At 35.8% G+C, this 22,943-nt stretch overlaps 1 protein-coding gene across 1 annotated transcript in view; it reads left to right on the forward strand.

The window, feature by feature from the left end:
* Positions 1–22,943, forward strand: part of DIAPH3 (diaphanous related formin 3) — a 508,696-nt gene that overhangs the window by 332,869 nt on the left and 152,884 nt on the right. Inside the window, exon 25 of the mRNA XM_040487410.1 lies at positions 3,328–3,463. Within this exon, the coding sequence (XP_040343344.1) occupies positions 3,328–3,463 (136 nt within the window). The remainder of the gene's footprint in view (positions 1–3,327; positions 3,464–22,943) is intronic.

Genomic DNA, 22,943 nt, shown 5'->3' on the forward strand with positions numbered 1-22,943 from the left:
ATACATACATACATACATACATACATACATACATACATACATACATAAGATGATTGGGGTGCCTGGGTGGCTCAGTCGGTTGAGCGTCGCCTCAGGTCATGATCTCGCAGCTTGTAAGTTCGAGCCCCATGTTGGGCTCTGTAATGACTGCTCGGAGGCTGGAGCCTGCTTCGGATTCTGTGTCTCCCTCTCTCTCTGCCCCTAACCCACTCGCATTCTGTCTCTGTCTCTCTCAAAAATAAATAAACATTAAGAAAATAAAATAAGATGATTAAACAAATCAATGTCTTAGAGCTAGCCATCTTTATGTATAGCTCTTCTCTAATTTTTCTTTCTAGTTTGGAATGTAGAATTGACGTAACTAAGAGGCAATTGTATCTAGAATAATGTGGTTCTCTAACTGTTCATCTTTTCCGTTTTTGGCTACTTTTGCTTCTCAACATTTAGAATAAAGAAAATTCCAAATTACTGTTTGAACTGGGATATTAGTTTCAGACTAAATACCTATTTCTGTGCTGTCTGTTGGTATTTTTCCAGCTAAAATTCTTCTAATAGTTATAATGTCAGAAGAAGATATGCTTTAAATGAGATTGGCTTTTAAATGAAAATCAATAGTGTATTTTCCATAAAGTAAAATAACTTTAAGAATTACTTCAGACCTTATTTCTAAATGTAAACATTATTTTATAGGTCCTAGGAAGTAATTTTGACTTTTTACTGCCCAATGGAATACTAAAAGGGTGTGGCAATTATGTCTGCTAATAAGTTGTCTTTTAAATGTGCTCATTGAAATGCATCCAGTCATTAAAGTAGAAAATTTACATCAGAAAATTTTGTACTTTAAGTTTCATAAATAAGCTACATGATATATTTTTTATCTATTGCAGGTTCCTCTTATTTATTTCCCTCAAGCAAGAAATTACAGTTTTGACACTTGAATATTTGCTTGTTTTTTTCTCCACCACAATCCGGTCTTTCTACTCAATCTTTGTTACATATACAAACGTGGGTACCCATGTGTGCGCATGTACACGCATGGATGTGTATACATGTTCATCTTTGAAAACACACTTCTTTTCTACTTTTATGTAGTCTTCTCCTACCTTCCTTATGTCAATTCTTATAGTGGCTATTGTCGTATACTTTGTGCCTAACATATGCTCCCGTAATATGAAGCAGCATGGTGGAAAGAACATAGACTACCCCTAGCTTTCAAGTCTTGCCTCTGCCTCTTACAGAAATCATTGTAGTGAACAACTATTTAATCAGCCAGTGCCAAGTGGAAAATGCAGAATCCATTCTGAGGATTGGAGGGATTGCATAGGAAAGCACCTATTACTGCAGCTGCTATTTCATAGCTTAGCAGTAATAGTATTAATATATGTCATGAACTGTGAGGAGTAGGAGAATTTACCTTGTTAGCCTGCCATTGTTTCATGGACGTTGGCAGAAAACACAAGACTATAGAGTCACAGAATTTATTATAGCAACAGCCATAGTAAACAGTTCTTTGTTCATTCCTGAGTCTAAATTCCCACAGGGAAATGTGAAGAAGGCCAGATTTAATACCTACATACACAGTGGTTTGTATTACTGGAGGAAAATCTTGAACTTGGGAAACCCAATCTTTTTTAAGAGCTAATAAGACTGCCCAACCTTTGCCTCAGTTTACACACTAGACAGTGAACAAATCCATTTGCTTAAGAGGGAGATCCTACTTTTTGGAACAAAGATGGTTGGTTAGCACTTGTATCTTAGAGTGCTTAGTCTTGCATTCTCTTACTTGAAAATTTCCAGTTGTTTTCTGGTTCCCTTAAAAGAAAGTCCAACCTTCCCTATCTTAGCCTAGAAGACTCTAAATGATCTGGCACAGCTCCTGACCTCCTCTTATACCACCATACTGGCCTTCTGTCTCTCAAACCCACCAACAGCCTTTGCGTTTGATCTCCCCCAGATCATCACCTAGCTAGCTTCTTGATATTGAATTTTCAGCATCAATGAAATCAGTGAGTGGGGTCTTATCTGATATAGGCCTTATCTATACCACTTAATATGAAGTAACTCCCCCTCCCCAAGCCTTCTATCACATCACTCTTTTTTTCATGATATAATTTTTTCAAAATTTTCATATTATTTTCTGTCTTTGCTTCCTGTACCACCCTATCACACAGAATATAGAACTTGTTTTAGAATTGTGTATGTGCATATGCATGTATATTATAAATCATATATATATGTGTGTGTACATATATATATGTACACACACATATATATGTCAAATGCTTGGAATAATACCACTTACCACTCAGTGTCTCAGTATTTCTTGAATGAAGGGCTAGATGTATGAATTAATATTGCCTCAAGGCTTTTTGTTTTCTCCTCTTTTCCCATGTGCTTTTCATTGTTTTGGTCGATAATTTTAAATTTTGATATTTGATTTCTAGTGAAGAACTGGCACTATCTCTAGGGTTTACAAAAACAAGGCTATGACAGTAGAAAACTGAAAGTTTCCTCCCAAATAAAAAAAGCCACCTACTTGTTAAAGTTTTGTTGTGCACTTTCTATTTAATACCATTAGTGATAAACTAGCAATTAGATAGCTTGTTTGAATTCATTGGTACTGAGAACATAGGAGATTGTAGCATGAGCTATGCTGTTGGCACATAAAAAATCCTTGTTTACCTCTTAATTCCCACTAATGACACATGAGAGGTGTTTCTTGATTTGTATAAAACTTAGAAAATGAGGAATTAAATCACATACTTATTGAGATCCCATAATTGTGACTTGGTGACTTTGATGAGAAGTCAGAGGTCTGTCTTTGAAACGCCAAAGATTCCTCTAGTCATCCTATGACACTTGTCTTTATCTGAGAGGAAATCATTAAATGATTGATTGTTATATGAAACAGTCCTTGCAAACTTTTAGCTCTTTTCTATAATTTCTCCAATTGCTTTTTTTGTACTCAATATTTTACCTAGCAGAGGATGTATGGAAGACTCAAATACATTTGCTAGACCCTCTTGGAAATATATATAGGGAAACAGTTTTGATTTGTCAATTAAGTGCTTTTTTTATTTTTAGTTTCGTCTCCCTTCTCTTAGTTGATTCTACTAAGATGCAGGTGCTTTAAACATAAGTTGTATTTATAGATCCGTATTTAGCAAGGGTTCATGTGCTAATCTTTTAAAAGACTGTTACTAATATTAGAAGTAGCCATTATCTAAAAGATATTTAATCACAGCTCTACAGATTAATAATTTTCCATTCTCTTTGTGAAATCACTGTGGTTAAAATTGATCATTTTTCAAAATTTGTTTGTAACAGCAAGCAAGAAAGGAGAACGTAAAAAAAAGAGAAGCAGAGGAAAGGGAAAAACGTGCCCAAATAGCCAAAGAATTAGCAGAGAAAGAAAGACTTGAACGCCAACAAAAGAAAAAGCGCTTGTTAGAAATGAAGACTGGTGAGTACTGTCAAATTTGCAATTTGTACCTTTATTAGCAGTTTAATAAACTTCAGTGAAAAAAAGAAGATATGGTCACTTATTTGTATAGTTAAAATGTAGAGCTTTTTTTTTTTTTTTTTTTTTAAATAATGGGCTTTCCTCCTTTAGTTTACTTGTTAGTAACAAGTAACGCTTTTATTCTAACTGGTCATTGGTCATAGGTGATATTGGTCCTCTGGTCTATCTTGTAGTTCCAGAGTATTCCCACTCTCTTGACTGCTACATCAATAACGAATCTGTAATAATTTATGGCAACCAATAAATTAACAACTATAGAAAAGGGGTCAATTCTATTGGACAAGTAACTAGTATTTTTTCAACAAGATACTCTAAGGGAGGAAAAAAGTGATGAAGGGAAAATTTATTGATTTAAAAGAGTCTTAAGAGATTTATCAATCAGTTGTCATAAATGAAACTTACATATATTCTAATCCAAAAAAATGTAGACAAAGGGAGTCTGAAAAGTTTGAATATTATGTTTCCCCTGTAGACAGGACAATGTTGTTGTGAATATATTTTAAAGTATGTTGTAGAGGCTTATACTGAAATTTTATAAACAAAAATATGTCTGAGATTTCAATCAAAATACTCTAGCATGACTGGGGAATTAAGTGGATATTTGTAGATGAAGTTTGTAGAGGGGAATTTGTAGATGAAACAAGATTGGTGATAAATAGTAATTGCCAAAGTTGGGTGATGGGTGCTTAACGGGAAGGGTGTGTTCACTGTCTCATTTGCTCTACTTTTGTATATTTTGAAACTTTCTTTAGTAAAAACTCTTGGAAAAAAATTAAAAATAGAAAAGTAACAGCTTTACAGTTTTACATATATATATTTACATATATATGTGTGTATATATATATATATATGTATATATTCCAAAGCTGAAAGATACAATGAACTGAGGTTCCTCGGTGGCTCAGTTGGTTAAGCGTCTGACTCTGGATATTGGCTCAGCTCATGATCTCATGGTCACAGGATCCAGCCCCGTGTTGGGTCCGCACTGGGCATGGAGCCTACTTGAGCTTCTCACTGCCTCTCCCTCTACCCCTCCCCTGCTTGCTTGCTCGCATGTGCACAGGTGCACTCTCTCTTAAAATAGATAGATAAATAGATAGATAGATAGATAGATAGATAGATAAATAGATAAAGATACCACTAACTTAGAAGCAAAAGAATTAAGGAAATTGTAGTTACATTTTCACTCCCTCAAACTTTTGGCTCTTCCACCTCTAAGCCACTAAGGATTGCAGAAGGCTTTAATTAAAATCCATCACCTTCACTGCTAAATTACCATAGTTTACAACTCAGAGCTGCAAATTCACCTAAAGTTTCCCCAGGGGTAGACAGAGATGCCTTTTTGCCTTTTTTGCTTTCACTTTTACAGACATATTTTACCTTTAATAAAGCAAACTGAGTACCTTAATGTATCACACATGTTTCTTCCAGCAGAAAAAAATAATCGTAAGCACAATTTCTTGTTTAGAAGAGTACACTTGAAATTCAGGAAGTATTCTCAAAAATTTCTTAAAGTTTTAACTAAAATGGAGATCAGAAAGGTTTAACATTGATTTTAAGAATATGCTTCTGGAAATCATTTTAAAATAATTGATTACTGCCTAAGTTACCAGACATTCTGGTATTTGAACACTGGCTCATTTAGTATTGGCCAGAGTCATTTAGATGACTTATATGATGATAAATTGTCTGTACTGTTTGTGAATTTTGCCCAGACCCCCTGGTCTATCATACTGAGCCTCTCAGCAGTTCTCTATTCTATCAATCTGGAAAGTTAAAACCTGATAGGAAGCAAAAATTTTAAGAATATGTTACATCCAATGTAATCTCAATAATGTTTTCATTCAAATTTACATTTTTCCTGAAGGCATTTCATTTTTAAGAATAGCTAAGTTTATTTCATTTTTCCAACTTAAAAAATAATACTTTTGTGTTACAGAAAACACTTAAAAAGTGGTTGACCAAAAGATCATTATCGATAATCCTCCTATCCAAAAAAATCACTTTTAATATTTTGGCACATTTTTCTTTCAGTTTTAAAATTTTCTACCTTTTAAAAACAGTTATATGATAGAGTAAATATGTTGTTTAGCATCTCACTGAACTTTCTCAATGTTTCCTGTTATTCTTGTGATTCTTAATCTGTAATTTGTAATACCTGGATATGCCATATCTAATTTATTTTGCATTAGTCAGTAATGAGGTCATAGATCAATTATTATTTCTATCTTTTCAATGTTATACATTTATGTATAAATGATTGACAGATATTCATAATTATTAGGATATGGAATAGAAAAGGATAGTTTTAAGACTTTTTGATGCATGTTGCCAAATTGATTTCTGAAAGTATATTCTAATTTCACCAACTTTTAAAGCTGTTAGTTTATGAATATTCTTTGGTTGAATATTCTCATTTTTTTAAACATTTTTGTTAATAAATTAGAAAATTATGTTTTGTCTTAATTTACATTTCTCTGAGTGCTACTAAAGTTGAACATTTTTTCAAGTGCTTATTAGTCCATTTGTATTTCCTTCTTTGTGAACTGTGTTGCATTCGTCTTGTTTTTAATGATTTACACACATCAGCTCATTGTGCCTCAGTATTTACCTTTTAAGTATATTTTCTCAATTTGGCTTTTGATTTTTATAGTTTGAAATATAAAAATGTTTCATTTTCTATAATTGTGTTATAACTTTCGCTTGCTCAAGTTTAGAAAGTCATCTTTACAGCAATTTTATATCCACTTCAAATTTTTTTAGCTTCAGATATTCATAATACTATTCTGTTCCACTTAAATATAATTCTTGCTTAATCATTCATAGACTAGGGTCTATTTCTGAAATTTACCAAATCAATTATGGTTATAATTATCGTTAATAATTATGGTTAATAATTGGTTTGTGTTTATTTCAGATAAGTAATTTTGTATTGAGGACATTTTGGTTTTTTCTTTTCTTTTAAGTATAGTTAACATAAAGTGTTATATCAGCTTCCGGTGTACAATATAGCGATTCAACAATTTCATACATCACCCAGTGTTCATCACAAGTGCACTCCTTGAGCCCCATTACTTACTTAACCCCTCCCCCACCCACCTCCCTTCTGTTAACCGTCAGTTCTCTATAGTTAAGAATCTGTTGCTTGGTTTGCTGTTCTCGTTCACGCTCTCTCTCTGTGTGTGTGTGTGTGTTTTTCTTCGCTCATTGTTTCTTAAATTCCACATATGAGTGAAATCGTATGGTATTTGTCTTTCTCTAATTTTGCTTAGCATTATACTGTCTAGCTCCAATTATGTATTGCAAATGGCAAGATTTCATTCTTTCTTATGGCTGAATAATATTCATTATATACAATGGAATATTATTAAAAAGCCTAAAAAAGAATGTATGCATATATGTGTGAGCACATGAACACATACATGAACACATACATACACCACTTCTTTGTCCATTCATCCAGCGATGGGCCCTTGGGCAGTTTCCATGGTTTGGCTATTGTAAATAATGCAGTAAACATAGGGGTGTGTGTGTCCCTCTGAATTAATGTTTTGGATAAATACCCAGTAGTGTTGATTACTGGATCATAGGTAGTTCTATTTTTAACTTTTTGAGGAACATTCATACTCTTTTCTACAGAGGCTATACCACTTTGCATTCCCAAAGGACAATACTTTTCTAAATTGTTAGATTTTAACTTTTTAAAAATAAACTTATAGGAAGGTTTCTCTTGCATCTTTGTGAATCATAGAGCTCATCTTATTTGACCTATTGGATTACTTTATTTTTTTTTCAATGTTTATTTTGGAGAAAGAGAAAGAGAGAGAGAGAGAGAGAGAGAGAGAGAGCGCACAGGCAGGGGAGGGACAGAGACAGAGGGACAGAGGATCCAAAGCAGGCTTTGTGCTGACAGCAGAGAGCTGAATGCAGGGCTTGAATTAACCAACTGTGAGATCATGACCTGAGCCGAAGTCAGATGCTTAACCAACTGAACCACCCAGGTGCCCCTGTTGGATTACTTTATAAAACTTTATAGTATATCTTCCCAAACATGATCTGGGTCTCAAATAAGTGTAGGGCTCTCCCTTGATGAAAGTTCCCCAAAAACCTTAGTTGCTAAGGTCCCTGTATTCCAGAAATTTGGACATTTTCCAGGAGACTTTTCTTCAAAAGATAGGGTACTGTCACTTTATATAGATGTTATTAAATAAATACTTTAAGACAATACATCTTTAAATACTGTATATTATATGTGAATATTTTAATAGGTTTAATCAGAAAGTCATTTGATACAAGATGATAAAATATTTGATACAAAAGAAAGCTTTCATATAGGAAGCTACTTTTGAAAAGATTTTCTTTCTTTTAAAAACATTTTAGGGGCGCCTGGGTGGCGCATTCGGTTAAGCGTCCGACTTCAGCCAGGTCACGATCTCGCGGTCCGTGAGTTCGAGCCCCGCGTCAGGCTCTGGGCTGATGGCTCGGAGCCTGGAGCCTGTTTCCGATTCTGTGTCTCCCTCTCTCTCTGCCCCTCCCCCGTTCATGCTCTGTCTCTCTCTGTCCCAAAAAATAAAAAAAATAAAAAGTTGAAAAAAAAATAAAAACATTTTAAAATTTTGGAAGTCAACTTTGATTTTTTTTTTTCTCTGTAGCTTGTGGAGTTTTAAAGAATCTAATCATATAATATTCTCACCAAAGTGAAACACCTTGTAAAATGCTAATAAATGATGATTAATCTGAATGGTCTTTAGTTTTCCTCTAAACATAAGAAGATTGTTAATATAGAGGGATAAAGTATTCAGTCTTTTAATATAGTTGCTATACTCAAGTTAGTCATATAAGTATTAAATATATTATTATTTGTTGCTACCTTTTTCATATTTAAAAATAGTATAAATATGCAATAACTTTTTACTTTCCATAGTAGATGTAGAATGTATTTTTTGTCAAATCATGAGTTCTGTAACATTTGGAGGCTTTATGAATTAGAAGTTAATAAAGTAGTATGTCAACTTAGCACTTTTAATTACTGCAAATATTCTTATGCAATATATCCACTTTTGACACTCTTAACAGATACACCATATTTTATGCAATTTCTATACTTGACAAATACCATCTTTAATGGAAACCTTGTATTATTACTATGAAACATGTAAGTGCTATGATTTTCCATTTCATTGATGTAGAAAAGAAATTTAATAGTTCACTTTTGTTTTATTTGACAAAAATAGTTTTTGTATTTATACACTGGGATTGCAGTTATAAATAAGGATAAGTAAAGTCCCTGCTGTAGTGAAGTTTATAATAGTAATGAGTGAATCAGACAATGACATATATAAGATAATTTCAAATTATAAAAAGTCATATGAAGTAAAACAAGACAGGATAATAAGATGGAGATGGAGACTGGCTGGCCTGGTGGGTGGTGGTGACAAAATTTGGTGTTAGAGAACTAAGAATGTGAATGTATATGGAACTTACTAATTTAAAACACTGGTTATAAAACTCCTCAGAACTTGATAGGATAATTAACTAGGTTCATGTTTATATACTGTACCATATGTGCCAATATGGTTTATTTTTTAAACATCTTATTGTGAGTTAAAACTTTATATTATTTTTCCTTGTGGGTGTTCTATTTTAGTATGGAGCGTGGTACTGCTTCGGTCTTTGTAGAAGTTTTCAGCTTGGCTTTCCTATTCTTCAAAAAAAATGTAGAAGGGCGAATTGTTGAATCTGCGTTAGTGCTGTGTCACCTCTCTAGCCCAGGAACTTTTGGTTTTATCTTATTTTCGTATGTAGGGCACGCAGCCCTGAATGATAGAGGGAGAGAAAAATGTTCACATAACCCTGTCATAAACCCACAGGGAGCTTCCTTGCATACATTTTCATGGCTTTAGTATTTTCACCATGCAAATAAGAACTGTGTTCTTTCACAGATGTACAAATTCTTGTATCACCACCTGAGGTAGTGGAGTGAATTAAATCCCTGCTCTTTCTTATCCACCATAAATCATTACTTGCCCTTGGCAAAAGAGCAGGTAACTATTTTCAAGTGTGCTATTTATTATCACTATCATTTTGGGATGTGATTTTTGTTAATAGAATGAAAATAAAAATAGAATAGTGGGCTACATTTCCCTAAGAAGAAAAATGAAGCATTGAAAATCCTTTTCAGCAGCAAAACTAAGAAAGCCCAGAATCTCGTATTGTCATACTACAACATTCAAAGGTCATTTTTCTGATTTTTGTTTTCTTAAAAATAATTAGCCTGAAGGTCTCTAAAATATTCACATATACAGTTTTGATTATTTCTGTTAAATGATTTGGTATTACATTAAGCAAACAAAGAAGTTAACTGCATTTAACTACATTTTCATGATGTCTAGTTAATCAGTATGTGAATTTTGAATACATTTTCTGAGGTTGATGTTTAAATTTGAATTATCTTAATTTAGAAGATACCCAAAGTATGAAACATCTGATGTAGAAACTAGTAAGTATAGACACTGGTATTTATTTGTTTGAAGTGCATAGCTATTCTTATGTGTAATCATTTCTAGTAAGACAAATAGTAATAGCAATTTTATGTGATTATGTGCAAGTTTTTCGAGACTGCATTTCTGTTTCTTAATCATGGAAACGAATAGGGCATTTGATAATAGAATTCAAATATTATGCCTTAAGACTTCCTGAGTATGTAAGTTGATTCACATAATTTTTAAATAGCACATCAGAATGGCCTTGAAATGGACCCAGTGTTGTATAATTATGTTTTGTGGGGGAAGTAAATAAGAGCTTATTTAATGGAGCAATAAAAACTATATGAGCAGCTCCTATATTTCAGTCTTTAGGTTACAATTTGTTTATTATTTATTAGACTTAAATGTCTCATTTGGTACAACTTCAGTCTATTAAATAAAGACATAATTAGCTTTTAGAAATCTGTTGTTTACCCACATGGCCAAAACGGCTCCTTTGTTTTCCATTCTGCAATTTAGAATAACTAAGCAATTAGGCCTCCATTTTAGAGGAAATGCATATTACATAAATACTACTTGGGAATGTCTCTGCCAATCTCAACAGATAGGCAATTAATGTGTGTACTTGTTTTCATAAAGGCTTTGACAATTACCCTGTCCTCTGCAGATATCATAAAACTTAGATTATTTTCCATAATGGTGCATATTCTAGTTTTGTGCATTGGTGCTTTCAGCTTTCCAGCATTTTTGGAAATTGATACATCTAAATAGGCCAATGGTTTTAATCACTCCTCTATTTAGAAGAATATAACAAATTAGATTGCACTGCCTTTGATCTATTTCTCTCTCTTACCCTCCTCTTTTATGGGACAGTGATAACAACACCCACTCCTACTGCTGCCATTTATTGATCATATATTATTTGCCAGGCTCTATATGTGTTCATGATTACATGTAATCCATACAGCAAACTTATGAAACTGTTTTTTTATCAAAGAGTTGCTTAATGTCTCTACATGGTCATAGATTCAGTAAGCAGTGAAGCCAGTACTCAAGTTTTCTGACCAGAGTACATATTTTTAAACTATTGTGCTATTATACCTTTACCAGTGATGGTCTAATCACAGTGCAGGGAAAACAGGGCCAAAATGAATTTTAATAATTAATAACCAGCACTAGTCTATATCTATGTATGGAGGTGGAGAATTCTCTTCTCTGGAAACCTTGGATGAGAGGGACAGCTGTGTCTTTCAGTCCATGATCAATAGATAGCATCTTCCTTTGTGTTTGAAGGAAGTTTGAAGACAATTGCCAAATTAGGAATGCTTTTCTACTCTGGGTCAGATTCCACTTTAATTCTTCTGATTGTCCAAGCATTCATTTATCCCAGTGTCCAGAAGATAATGACATCAGTACCACTCTTGCCTTCTGGAAGAAAAGGTTCTTCAATGGTCTGAATAGTTCTGGGCCCAACTGAGTAGCCAGAGCTCAAGAGTTCTTAAGAGGGTGGAAATGTCTGTGGTATTTTCATTATTTGACCCAACTGAGAAGTGAAAGAATCAGGGAATTTTGCAGTATAGTAGTTTTTGGAAGGGACACAAACACCGTGATGTGCTTTACTCAGGAACAAATGCCTTTAGACACCCTCACCCCCACCACCAGTCCTAGCAGGTAACAGTTTATTTTCTGATAGTATTAAAAGAATGACTTTCCATGCGTAGTATCAAGGAGTGTCCAGTGGGAAAATTTTGTAGGAGTATCGCTAATGGTTATACAGGTTTTCATTTGTGAGCAGGAATCTCTTTCACTGGAATAACAGTTTCAGTTGCGAAAACTCATTCAGAATCTAGCCTTTGTGTGCACTGATCTCTGTCTTCTCTGTATGGCTGTGCAAGGCCCACACATCATCCTCTGTCTCTTTACAAAAAGCCTCTTGAAAGAAAAATGAGGAGAGGAGGCTCTCAGACTCAAAACGTATCTTGAAACTGTGATTTTTTTTTTCCTCTTAATTTTCTTGAGTTGTGTTTGTCACTCTTTGTTAAACATCTTTATGATACATCCTCATACCAATTGGTTTACTGTTCATCTGATACTTAAAAAAAAAAAACATTTTGTAAATAGTTTTCTTTGCCTTTTTGAGTATTCTGTAATATTAGCTATATGCCAAGTAGAAAATGACTCCAATATTTTGTTGTTTAAATTTGTTTTGTAATGAAAGATGGAATGCCAACTATCATAAACTTTTTTGGGGGAAAATAATTTTAATCTTTATGGTGTCGCCTGGGTTGCTTCTAACAATTTTACCAAAGAAAACTTTATATTAATATCCCTTATTTATGACTTTTTTATTACCAAGCACAAATTCACTCTACTCATATTCTAGGACAGAATTCATACCAATCCATTATTGTAATCCTAGTACTATATGGAAAACATTATAACTTTTGCAACATAGATTACATTTATTGTGTTAACAGTAAGAACTAAATCACAGCACATCTTCTTTGTATGTAACATGGACTAGTCCTTAGGTAACTATCCTCCCCAATCCATATTTACAAGGTATATACTTTCCAAACCAGTGGGCTATTGTCATGATGAGCCTTCCCATATCACATTCCAGTTCTGGGTAGAATTAGTATTTGTGTTTGAAGTTATTTTTTTTTTTAATTTCAGAGGTAGACTCTGAGTATTGTCTTACTTTCAGACATAACCATAGATCTCTCCATTGTTAAAGGGACTTATCCCATTTGTATTACCTAGTGCATATTCTTCAAACATGATGTAAATGTCTGTCTTTAGCATTTGCCCTGAGAAGCACAGGCCTCCAGAGAGACAGATTTTTGAACTTGATTGGTGCCTTCACAGAGTCTTCACAGAGTCCAGCACTTTCAGAAAAGAAAAGAAATTATAATACACTGAAAATTATAGAAAGCTTATGAAAGAAATTGAAGAAGACACAAAAAAATGGAAAAAGATCCCATGCTCCTGGATAGGAAGAACAAATATTGTTAAAATGTCAATACTACCCAAAGCAGTCTACATATTCAATGCAATCCCTATCAAAATAACACCAGCATTCTTCACAGAGCTAGAACAAATAATCCTAACATTTGTATGGAACCAGAAAAGACCCCGAATAGCCAAAGCAATCTTGAAAAAGAAAACCAAAACAGGAGGCATCACAATCCCAGACTTCAAGCTATACTACAAAGCTGTAATCATCAAGACAGTATGGTACTGCCACAAAAACAGACACTCAGATCCATGGAATGGAATAGAGAACCCAGAAATGGACCCACAAACGTATGGCCAACTAATCTTTGACAAACCAGGAAAGAATATCCAATGGAATAAACACAGTCTCTTCAGCAAGTGGTGCTGGGAAAACTGGACAGCAACATGCAGAAGAATGAACCTGGACCACTTTCTTACACCATACACAAAAATAAACTCAAAATGGATGAAAGACCTCAATGTAAAACAGGAAGCCATCAAAATCCTCAAGGAGAAAGCAGGCACAAACCTCTTTGATCTTGCCCGCAGCAACTTATTACTCAACACGTCTCCAGAGGCAAGGGAAACAAAACCAAAATGAACTACTGGGACCTCATCAAAATAAAAAAAAAAAAAAACAACCTTGTGCACAGCGAAGGAAACAATCAGCAAAACTAAAAAGCAACCGACAGAATGGAAGAAGATATTTGCAAATGACATATCAGATAAAGGGTTAGTATCCAAAATCTATAAAGAACTTATCAAACTCTAACACCCAAAAACCAAATAATCCAGTGAAGAAATGGGCAAAAGACATGAATAGACACTTCTCCAAAGAAGACGTCCAGATGGCCAACTGACACATGAAAAAATGCTCAAAATCACTCATCAGGGAAATACAAATCAAAACCACAGTGAGATACCACCTTACACCTGTTAGGTGTGTGGAGGTTCCTCAAAAAACTAAAAATAGAACTACCCTACGACCCAGCAATTGCACTACTAGGCATTTATCCACAGGATACAGGTGTGCTGTTTCGAAGGGACACATACACCCCCATGTTTATAGCAGGACCATTGGCAATAGCCAAAGTATAGAAAGAGCCCAAATGTCCATCAATGGATGAATGGATAAAGAAGATGTGTTGTATATATACAATGGAGTATTACTTGGCAATCAAAAAGAATGAAATCTTGCCATTTGCAACTATGTGGATGGCACTGGAGGGTATTATGCTAAGTGAAATTAGAGAAAGACAAAAATCATATGACGTCACTCATATGAGGGCTTTAAGAGACAAAACAGATGAACATAAGGGAAGGGAAACAAAAATAGTATAAAAACAGAGAGGGGAACAAAAGAGAAGAGACTCATAAATATGGAGAACAAACTGAGGGTTACTGGAGGGATTGTGGGAGGAGGGATGGGCTAAATGGGTAAGGGTAACTAAGGAATCTACTCCTGAAATCATTGTTGCACTATATGCTAACTATTTTGGATGTAAATTATAAAAAATAAAAAATAGAACAAGTTATAAACAAACAACCAAAGAAAAGAAATTATATCACAGTTGAAAAAGAGGCAAAATTGATGCCATCCTTGAAGCCTGTTACTTATTGGTGCTAGTCAAAAGCCCATATAACAACCAATCAGACAAAATTATAAAATAAACAGGATTGCTTAGCGTTTGGGGCAGCTAAATCCACTCTATGTCTACAACCCCTTTACAATCCAAAAATACAAAATGCCCTGAAAACCAGAAATTTTTAAGTAAGTTTCGTGTCCAAGTTCGTTTGATGCCAAACTGGCCTGAACTGACAAGAGGCCCCATCAGAGCAGAAATAATGAGTTTAATTAAAGGATGATGCCCTAGGTTACTCTGAGTGAGTGATTCTTTCACAGAATATATACCTTCTTGACATTCATACGGTCTAAAAAAACAGATTCCAAAACATCTGACTGCAGAGTTTGTGGATAAGAGACTAAGAACGCGTACTTCTCTGTGACTACTCTGTCTCTTTTGAACTGGTTATACCATCCATTCTTTACCTCAGGCACACTCATCCCTACCTCTCTGCACTTCTTTCTGGTGTTCTCTTTGCCATAAATACCTTTCCTCTAATTCTTAACTGATCTAACACAATTTTATTTGTTCGAATTCTTGCATTCTCTAAAATGTCTCCTCTGAGTATTTGTTCTTGATGATAGACTGTCTCTTTTTAGTAAACCAGTATAGTCTTGCTAGACAACTTACATATGGAATATTTGGTTGTACTTATTTCATCTGCTTTAGTCTTAGGGTTTTCATAGACTGTACATTTTTCAGGAAGTTGGCCGTTAGCGTGCTTTATCTCCTAGGACCTAGTATACAGTGCGCATGTAGTAAATATCACAGAAGACATGCGTATGATTTGTCAAATAGTTGATAAAAATGTAACTGGTCAAATGACATCTTTTCATTTTGTGTTCATTTTAGCCTCTTGTGATTTATGGACACAGTTAAAACATACATCCAACTTCAGAACCTTGAGCCAAAGTAGCCTGTACCTGTTTTTATAAATAAACTTTTATTGGAAGAGACGCATGGTCTTTCCTTCACATACTGTCTGTGGCTGCCTTGGTGCTACAGGTGCAGAGCTGAGCGATTGGGACACAGACCATGTGTCCCACAAAGCCTAAAATTATTTGCTATCTTGTGTTCTACAGAAAATTTTTTACCAATTCCTGATATTGATCAACAATCTATAGAGACTATTCTTTGATTTTTATTACACAAAGTAAAAAAAGAGAGGGAGGGAGAAAGGAAGGAAGAAAAGAAACTATTCCACTAACTTTTTTCTTATCTTCCTATAACCAAAAGCATGCATTTGCAAAACGACCTATCCGTGTTAGAAAATGAGGATCTTGTAGTTAAATAAATAAAAATAGTGATAAAAAAAAAATAATGGTGATTGTTAGAGAAAGTCAGCACAGAAAGAGAATCATGTGATTTTTAGATTCTATTAATTTAAAATGAAAAGTTGTGCAGTTGAACTTTTGAAATGCTAGCAAGCTTCTGGCCTGCCAATTGTTCCACTCACCAACCCAGCACAACTATTGTGCTCTGATCCTTTTATCCCAGCTTAGAGTCCCAGTATTGCTGTACTATTGTTTGTATATCTTTTGAGATGAAAATATCAATGTGTCAAGAGGTCATAGGGGAAGCCAGGTTTTTTATTTCTTTATTAATAGGCTGTCTCTTTTTCCTTCCTATTTTTGGTCATTTTGACATTAAATTCTTAAGGTTGAAGGAAATCCATTCAGTGGTACTGCACTTGGTCATGAAGGTTGCCAAGTCTAAAGTGATTATCTTACCATTTTACAAAAAGAACTCAGTAGTATTTGGCTTTTGGTGATGAATAAGTAAACCCTAGGGCAGAGTGGGAAAATTAAGCAGAGAAATTGAATATTTATGTGTTACTTGAAAATGGTATAAATAGGCATTAGTGTTTAGATGAAATTAGACATTGTTTTGTAATAGGATTTTAAAATATTGTTTCCTGGATAGCTTCCTTCCCCAGATATCCAATGTTCTTCAAGAAAATTAGAAGCAGCATAATATTAACAGAGTTAACATTGAGGGCAGCCTTAACACACGCTAGGATGCCCCAAGGCAGGAAGAATTTGACACACTAGTATAATAACAGAAAATAAATGACTGACTGTTTTTGGAGCAAGCAATTCTTGGGAGACCATTGCCTGTATAGAGTGAACTATCACCACAGAACTTCCACCAATAATTATCATCAATGTTTAAAAGTGACAGTAATTTTATTTCAATACAGTCCTTTGAAGGTTTATTTTTAAACTTTTAGTGCTACCCATGCAGTAACTCTTGCAAAGGAGAAACATTTTTTTGTCAAATTAGTGTTGAATTAGAGGCTCCATCAAAAACTTTCAAGTGTTGTGTGAAGGTTCACCTTGCCTTAAGAACCTGAATGATTTCCCTCCAAAGTCATCCTGACTTTGATTCTCTGACTTGCCATTAGTTCTAAGATTCTAAATGTATGACACTTCCTCTTTTTAACTGCAAAGTAGCCATCAAATGTCATAAAGTCAAGAAGGTTGGCAAACAGAAGTGACTGTTTTAATTCAGAAGCCAAAAATTAAGAGAAAGGCAGTCTTTTTATTGTATTTCAGGTACATTTTGTAAGTATTGATTCTGTTAGTGCTGAATTACAATTATGATCTCTTGTTTCTAGTGGATATTGTTGATGCTAATTAGATTGTATTTTCTTTTGTATTCGTACGTGAGTAAAAAGGTTTTTTTTTTGTTTTGTTTTGTTTTTGTTTTACTTTGCCTTCATTTATTTTAATGTTTATTGTGGAACGATGTTGATCTTCTTTCAGAAAAGCATAGTGCCTTTTCTCTTTGGTAGAGTCACTTGGTATTTCTTGAATGCATGGAGTGTTTTCATTAGATAAATATTAAATCAGCCAATAAATAAATAAATCTATTAAATATTTTAATAGATTATTCTACCATTTTGCTGTGCCTCTGTTGATTGTACTCTGATTTCAGCTTTGGTCGAGGAAAGTATCATTGATAGTATTTGGAAATACCTTTCATCCTTACAAAAAGACCCTAATGCTTCTAACTTTCCCTATAGACTGCAGTCTTTTTAGGGACCTTATCCATGGAAATCTAAAGTAACTTGCTCTGGGGAAATGTGGCGTGTGGAAATGTGGTTCCGATTCCTGCATTTCAATACTTTTAAGACACACAGCACTGTAATCTGAGGAAATGCTGTTTCCTAAATCATGATGTCTGCTGAGACTGAACACAAAATGCCTTAATGTTATATTTGGAGGCATAATGAGGAGTTTAAAACTCTTCCTTCCCTACCTGGAAGATGAGGAGAGCCTCAGTGAGGCTGAGTTTTGTTCAGAACTGCTTTAATTGTAGTGTGGGAAAGCTTGGGAAGGAGTACTGTTTTTCATTTTTTTTTTTTTAATTTTTTTTTTTCAACGTTTATTTATTTTTGGGACAGAGAGAGACAGAGCATGAACGGGGGAGGGGCAGAGAGAGAGGGAGACACAGAATCGGAAACAGGCTCCAGGCTCTGAGCCATCAGCCCAGAGCCCGACGCAGGGCTCGAACCCATGGACCGCGAGATCGTGACCTGGCCGAAGTAGGAGTACTGTTTTTCAAATCTTTCCTCTCCCCTATGAGAAAATTCCCATTTTATGTTTGGCACCATCCAATTTCCAAAGCATCGCACTTTGATATAATAGAAATGAAAGACTAACTCAGTTGCCGTTCATCAGCTCTAAAAAGCAAAGGTAAGAAGGGAGAAATATCTCCAATAGTGTTTAGTAGTGTAAGGACCTTAGGAACGCCTATAGACAGATTTCCACCTGAGCATCTCAACTTCGCTAGGGAGGCTTGCGTAAGTGTGCATGTTTTTAGCCAGCTCTGATTTAAATGCAGTTAATATTGAAAACAGAAGTAAAACAACTTGAAAAAGATGATATTCAAAATATAAGGGCAATTGATTTTCAGTCTAGAAATGTAGATTGATCCAAATCATCAAAAACGGTAATTGTAGGGAAAAAGATATTTTTTTCAGAAATGCAAAGTTATAAAAAGTTATTTCCTTTGCACCTTTTTCTATCACAAAGAGGGAATAAAATAAGACAGGAAGGTGGGATTCAGGAAAGAAGGGATTCCCTGCAGAGAGAAGTCAAGGGTATTCCCACAGCAGTCACAGCTGTGAAGCAGGCCCAGAGAACCACCTTTTAGATTTGAGTGGGAATAGTAAGGGCTCCAGGGGACACCTCTTTATGCCTAATCTCCAAAAAGAAAAACATACAGAAGTTGAGAGTATGTGATGTGTGGAACCATATTGAGAGGAAGTTTACGTTCCACAGCAGATGGATGAAAACTACATAGAAAATATTGGATATTGATGAAAGGACTGTGTACATAACTAGAATTAAAAATGTCGATGGAGTGTGAAAAAAAATAATTTGGTGTATTCCTCCTAGAAACTTATCAGAGACCTCTGTGGAGTAAAGGTTTCTCTTAAATCATTAATTAGATGATATTTATCTTTTATAAAATACAAGAAAAGAGGAAAGTGACATGAAACATTTACTCCATAGTTATTTTACATGATACTTCAGTTAATCTTCTAATTTGGACTATAAAAGATTTGCTTCTTTAGACATGAAAATCAAACAATATTATTTCTCAATAATTCTTACAAAAATAAACCTCTTTCATACAAAACTAGCCATGTTTAAAAAAAAAAAAACCTTTTAAAGTGAGCTGCTGTTTCTAGTAGAGTATCTTTCCATAGCAGGTGTTTAATAAGCACTTTTAAAATATTTATGGAATTCATGTCTATGGGGCGGAAATTCCTCAATTGTGCATTTTCTATTTGAGCAGATCACTTAAAGATATAGGTGGCCCAATCCTAGGACAAGATATGGCATCTGTCAAGTTTGTTTTATGTGCTCTTATAGTATTGGTAACAAATAGGCCTTTTGCAGTCAGAACAAACTCAGGTGTGCAAAGATGTAACTTTTTATAAATGAACTTCAGGTTCTGACTCTGAAGTGCCCGCCTGCCTGCCTGATGGTAAACAACATTTCTCTCTGCATATGTGTTTCAGCTCAGTAATTCCAGTGTGAGATACAGTTATTCATGTTTGAAATTCCCTTCCATGCTCTCTTCTTATTGTCCTCTCTAAAATGGGCACCAAGCTTGAAAGGCATCTTGCAGGTGGTTCTAAAGGTGTGCACTCTGGAGTGCCTGGGTGGCTCAGTTGGTTGCGCATCCGACTTCGGCTCAGGTCATGATCTCATGGTCCGTGAGTTCCAGCCCCACCCTGGGTTCTGTGCTGACAGCTCAGAGCCTGGAGCCTGCTTCAGATTCTGTGTCTCCCTCTCTCTCTGTCCCTCCCCCCGCTCACACTCAGTCTCTCTCTCTCTCTCTCTCTCTCTCTCTCTCTCTCTCTACCTATCTCAAAAATAAATAAATATTAACAATTTTTTTAAAAAAATAAATAAATAAAGGTGTGCACTCTTCTTGATTCAGTTCTTTCTGGGTCCAAACCAGCCTCCCTACTTTGACATAATTTCTATGTCTGCTTCTGGTAAAGGTGATGTCTCTTTTGCTCTTGAATGGTAATCCAGGAGATCTGTTTGGCTTTTCTTGGAAACCTCCTGTGCTCCCTGACATTGGTCATTCTTAGAGATGTCTCTGTATTCTTCATTGGATTTGTACTTTCTCTCTGCTCACCTCTTTTTCCCCCAGCTGGTTCCCCCAGGAGTTACTCTGCTCCTCCCACTCATCTGCGGGGGCTTCTGTGGCCTTTTGCTTAATTTGTCTCCTGGCCGCCTCTCAGGAGCGCCTGATGCTTCTGCACAGTGCGTCAGGGGATCTTCCACTCTCCCAGTTCCGCACGTTGGATACAAGATGCTTCCAGTCTTGGATTCCGCTCCCTGTGACTCCATGTGAAATCCTACCCAGTGAGTCCCATTTCCTCCCAGAATGAGGAGCGGTGTTCAGGATTCCTACACTGCAGGGAACCTCCTCCCTTCTCAGTTTCTCTCCCAGCAGGTAGGGACATCTTTTCCACTTATGTACAACACGAGAATGTGATGTGCATTTTCTCCTGTGTGGAGAGTTCCTATTTTTGTGAATAAGTCCTTTTGACTTCCCCATTAGGGTAGAGCAAGGGAGGGTGGTTTGGCATCTGAGCCAAGACTTCCATCGGTCGTTTGAAATGCAAAATCTTGAATTAGGTGCGTACCAAATGAACAGAGTAAAATGAGCCAGGGCTTCCAAGTCTGGAAATCTACTGGGCTGTATAAATTAAGACACAGAAACATATTTCAAATTCATATTTGAACAGCAACAAATAATGTAGCCAGCCTGAAATGATCTTTGGATACAACTATAGGAAGACACGAGGCTGAATTAGTCAGGAGAGCATGCTACGCTTTGGAGGTTTGCTCCATCCATAGGCACTTTCCATGGCATTGAGCAGAGCAGCGATAGGGTCTTCTTTTAGAGGGATGGCTCTGATGGCAACAATGCAGATGGTTTAGAGGACGTGGGAGGAGTAGGAAGAGTGAGACCCATAAGGAGACTGTTGCAATTTTGTAGAAGCTCCATGCCAACCACCTGAACTAGGATGTAGTGAGAAAGAGAAGACAGGGTGGGTTTGAAAGTGGGGGGACGGTGGGAGGGAGGGGAAAGTGCGTGATGGGGACTGAGGAGGGCAGCTGTTTGGATGAGCACTGGGTGTTGTATGGAAACCAATCTGACAATAAATTTCTTATTTAAAAAATAATAAAAAAAGAAAAAAAGAAAGGCAGTTTAAATGTGGTACCAATAATAAGGCTTTGTAGCTGGTGAAGTGTGGGGAGACAGGGAGAAGCTTTTGTGACGGTGTGAATGGCACCTATACTAGCTCTAGGACATTGTTGATTTTACATCTCTAATTTAAATTTTTTTAATATTTATTTTTGAGAAAGAGACAGCGCAAGCATTGGTGGCGGGCGGGGGTAGGGGGCAGAGAGAGACAGAGACACAGAATCCAAAGCAGGCTCCAGGCTCTGAGCTGTCAGCACAGAGCCCAACGTGGAACTCAAACTCACGAATTCACAAGCCATGAGATCATACCTGAGCTTAAGTCAGACGCCCAACCGACGGAGCCACCCGGGCGCCCCTACGTCTCTAATTTAAAAGCCTTTTTATCTGGGGTGTAATTTTACCTGAAAGGGTATGGCATAGGGTGTGAAACACACATGAATGCTAACTTCTTTCCTAGAGGCAGAGACAAACTTCTCTGTTAACAAAAATGGTTTAGGTATCTTTTTGTAGCTATACCAACCAAGAACGTTTGAAAACAAGTCATGTTAGTTCATGAGGATAAACTGGGGATGGGCCTCTCTGGGAGAGGCTGACTGAAGCTTGGGATGCATGTAAGGTAGAACAGAGAACAATCCTGTTATTCCTACGAAGGAAAGAGGGTCAGTCCCACTCCTTCCTCTTCAGCCAAAATCAGCTCAGAGATTCAGTTTCAAGACTCTAGGATTCTCATTATTGAAGTTTGCTTTCACATTTATTTTTATGTCCTATGTGGTGTTGTTTTAGTCTGTATTTTATGATTTTTTTTAAATCATTAATCACACTTTACCTAGCTTTCCAAAAGACATTCCCAAGGCTCCTTGTGTGATTTGCTCTTGTGGTTTTAAGTACCTCCTTCATATAGAACTATTACTGTAAAGGCGAAAAAAAATTTCTTCCTATCAAAATGTTTTCTCCAACAAATATTTATTGAGCATGTATTATGTTATGGTACTTTCCAAGGTCCTGGGATAGAGCAGGAAACAAAACAAGTAAATATCCCTGCCCTGGTGGATCCTGTAAGAGAGGACAGGTAGAGTGGCCTCCAGTGATCAACAGGGTTCCGAGATCAATTTAACCTGGGTGAGACCTTTATCCATAACAACTGTCATTAGATAGACATATTTAACATAAATGTATAGTGTTCGAAGTCAGTAAATTCTGAGAATAAAATACGGCAGGGGTGGGGGGTAGGAAGGATACAAAAAGTGACATTTTAGATAGGGCAGTTTTTTTCCCCCTTGCCAAAGTTCTTGATCGTATGGACAGTGTTGTTGTTCTCTTAGAACGCAAGCACTTTCATAGTGTTGAGCATTCTAGCCCAGAGTTTGGGGCGACCGGTATCCTAGACCTGGCTTCACCAGTAGCTAAGTGATAGGAAGTAGGCCAGTTTGCTTCCCGGAATATAAGTCTCCTTGTCCATCAAAGAAGGTTCCTTCTAACCCTGGAAATTCCTTCTATATTTCATAAGTTAATTTTATTTTGTCATTTATTTATTTATTTATTTATTTATTTATTTATTTATTTATTTATTTA

The sequence above is a fragment of the Herpailurus yagouaroundi genome, unplaced genomic scaffold (assembly GCF_014898765.1).
Source record: "Herpailurus yagouaroundi ecotype Mexico unplaced genomic scaffold, PumYag 164, whole genome shotgun sequence".
In the NCBI taxonomy this organism is placed as follows: Eukaryota; Metazoa; Chordata; class Mammalia; order Carnivora; family Felidae; genus Herpailurus; species Herpailurus yagouaroundi.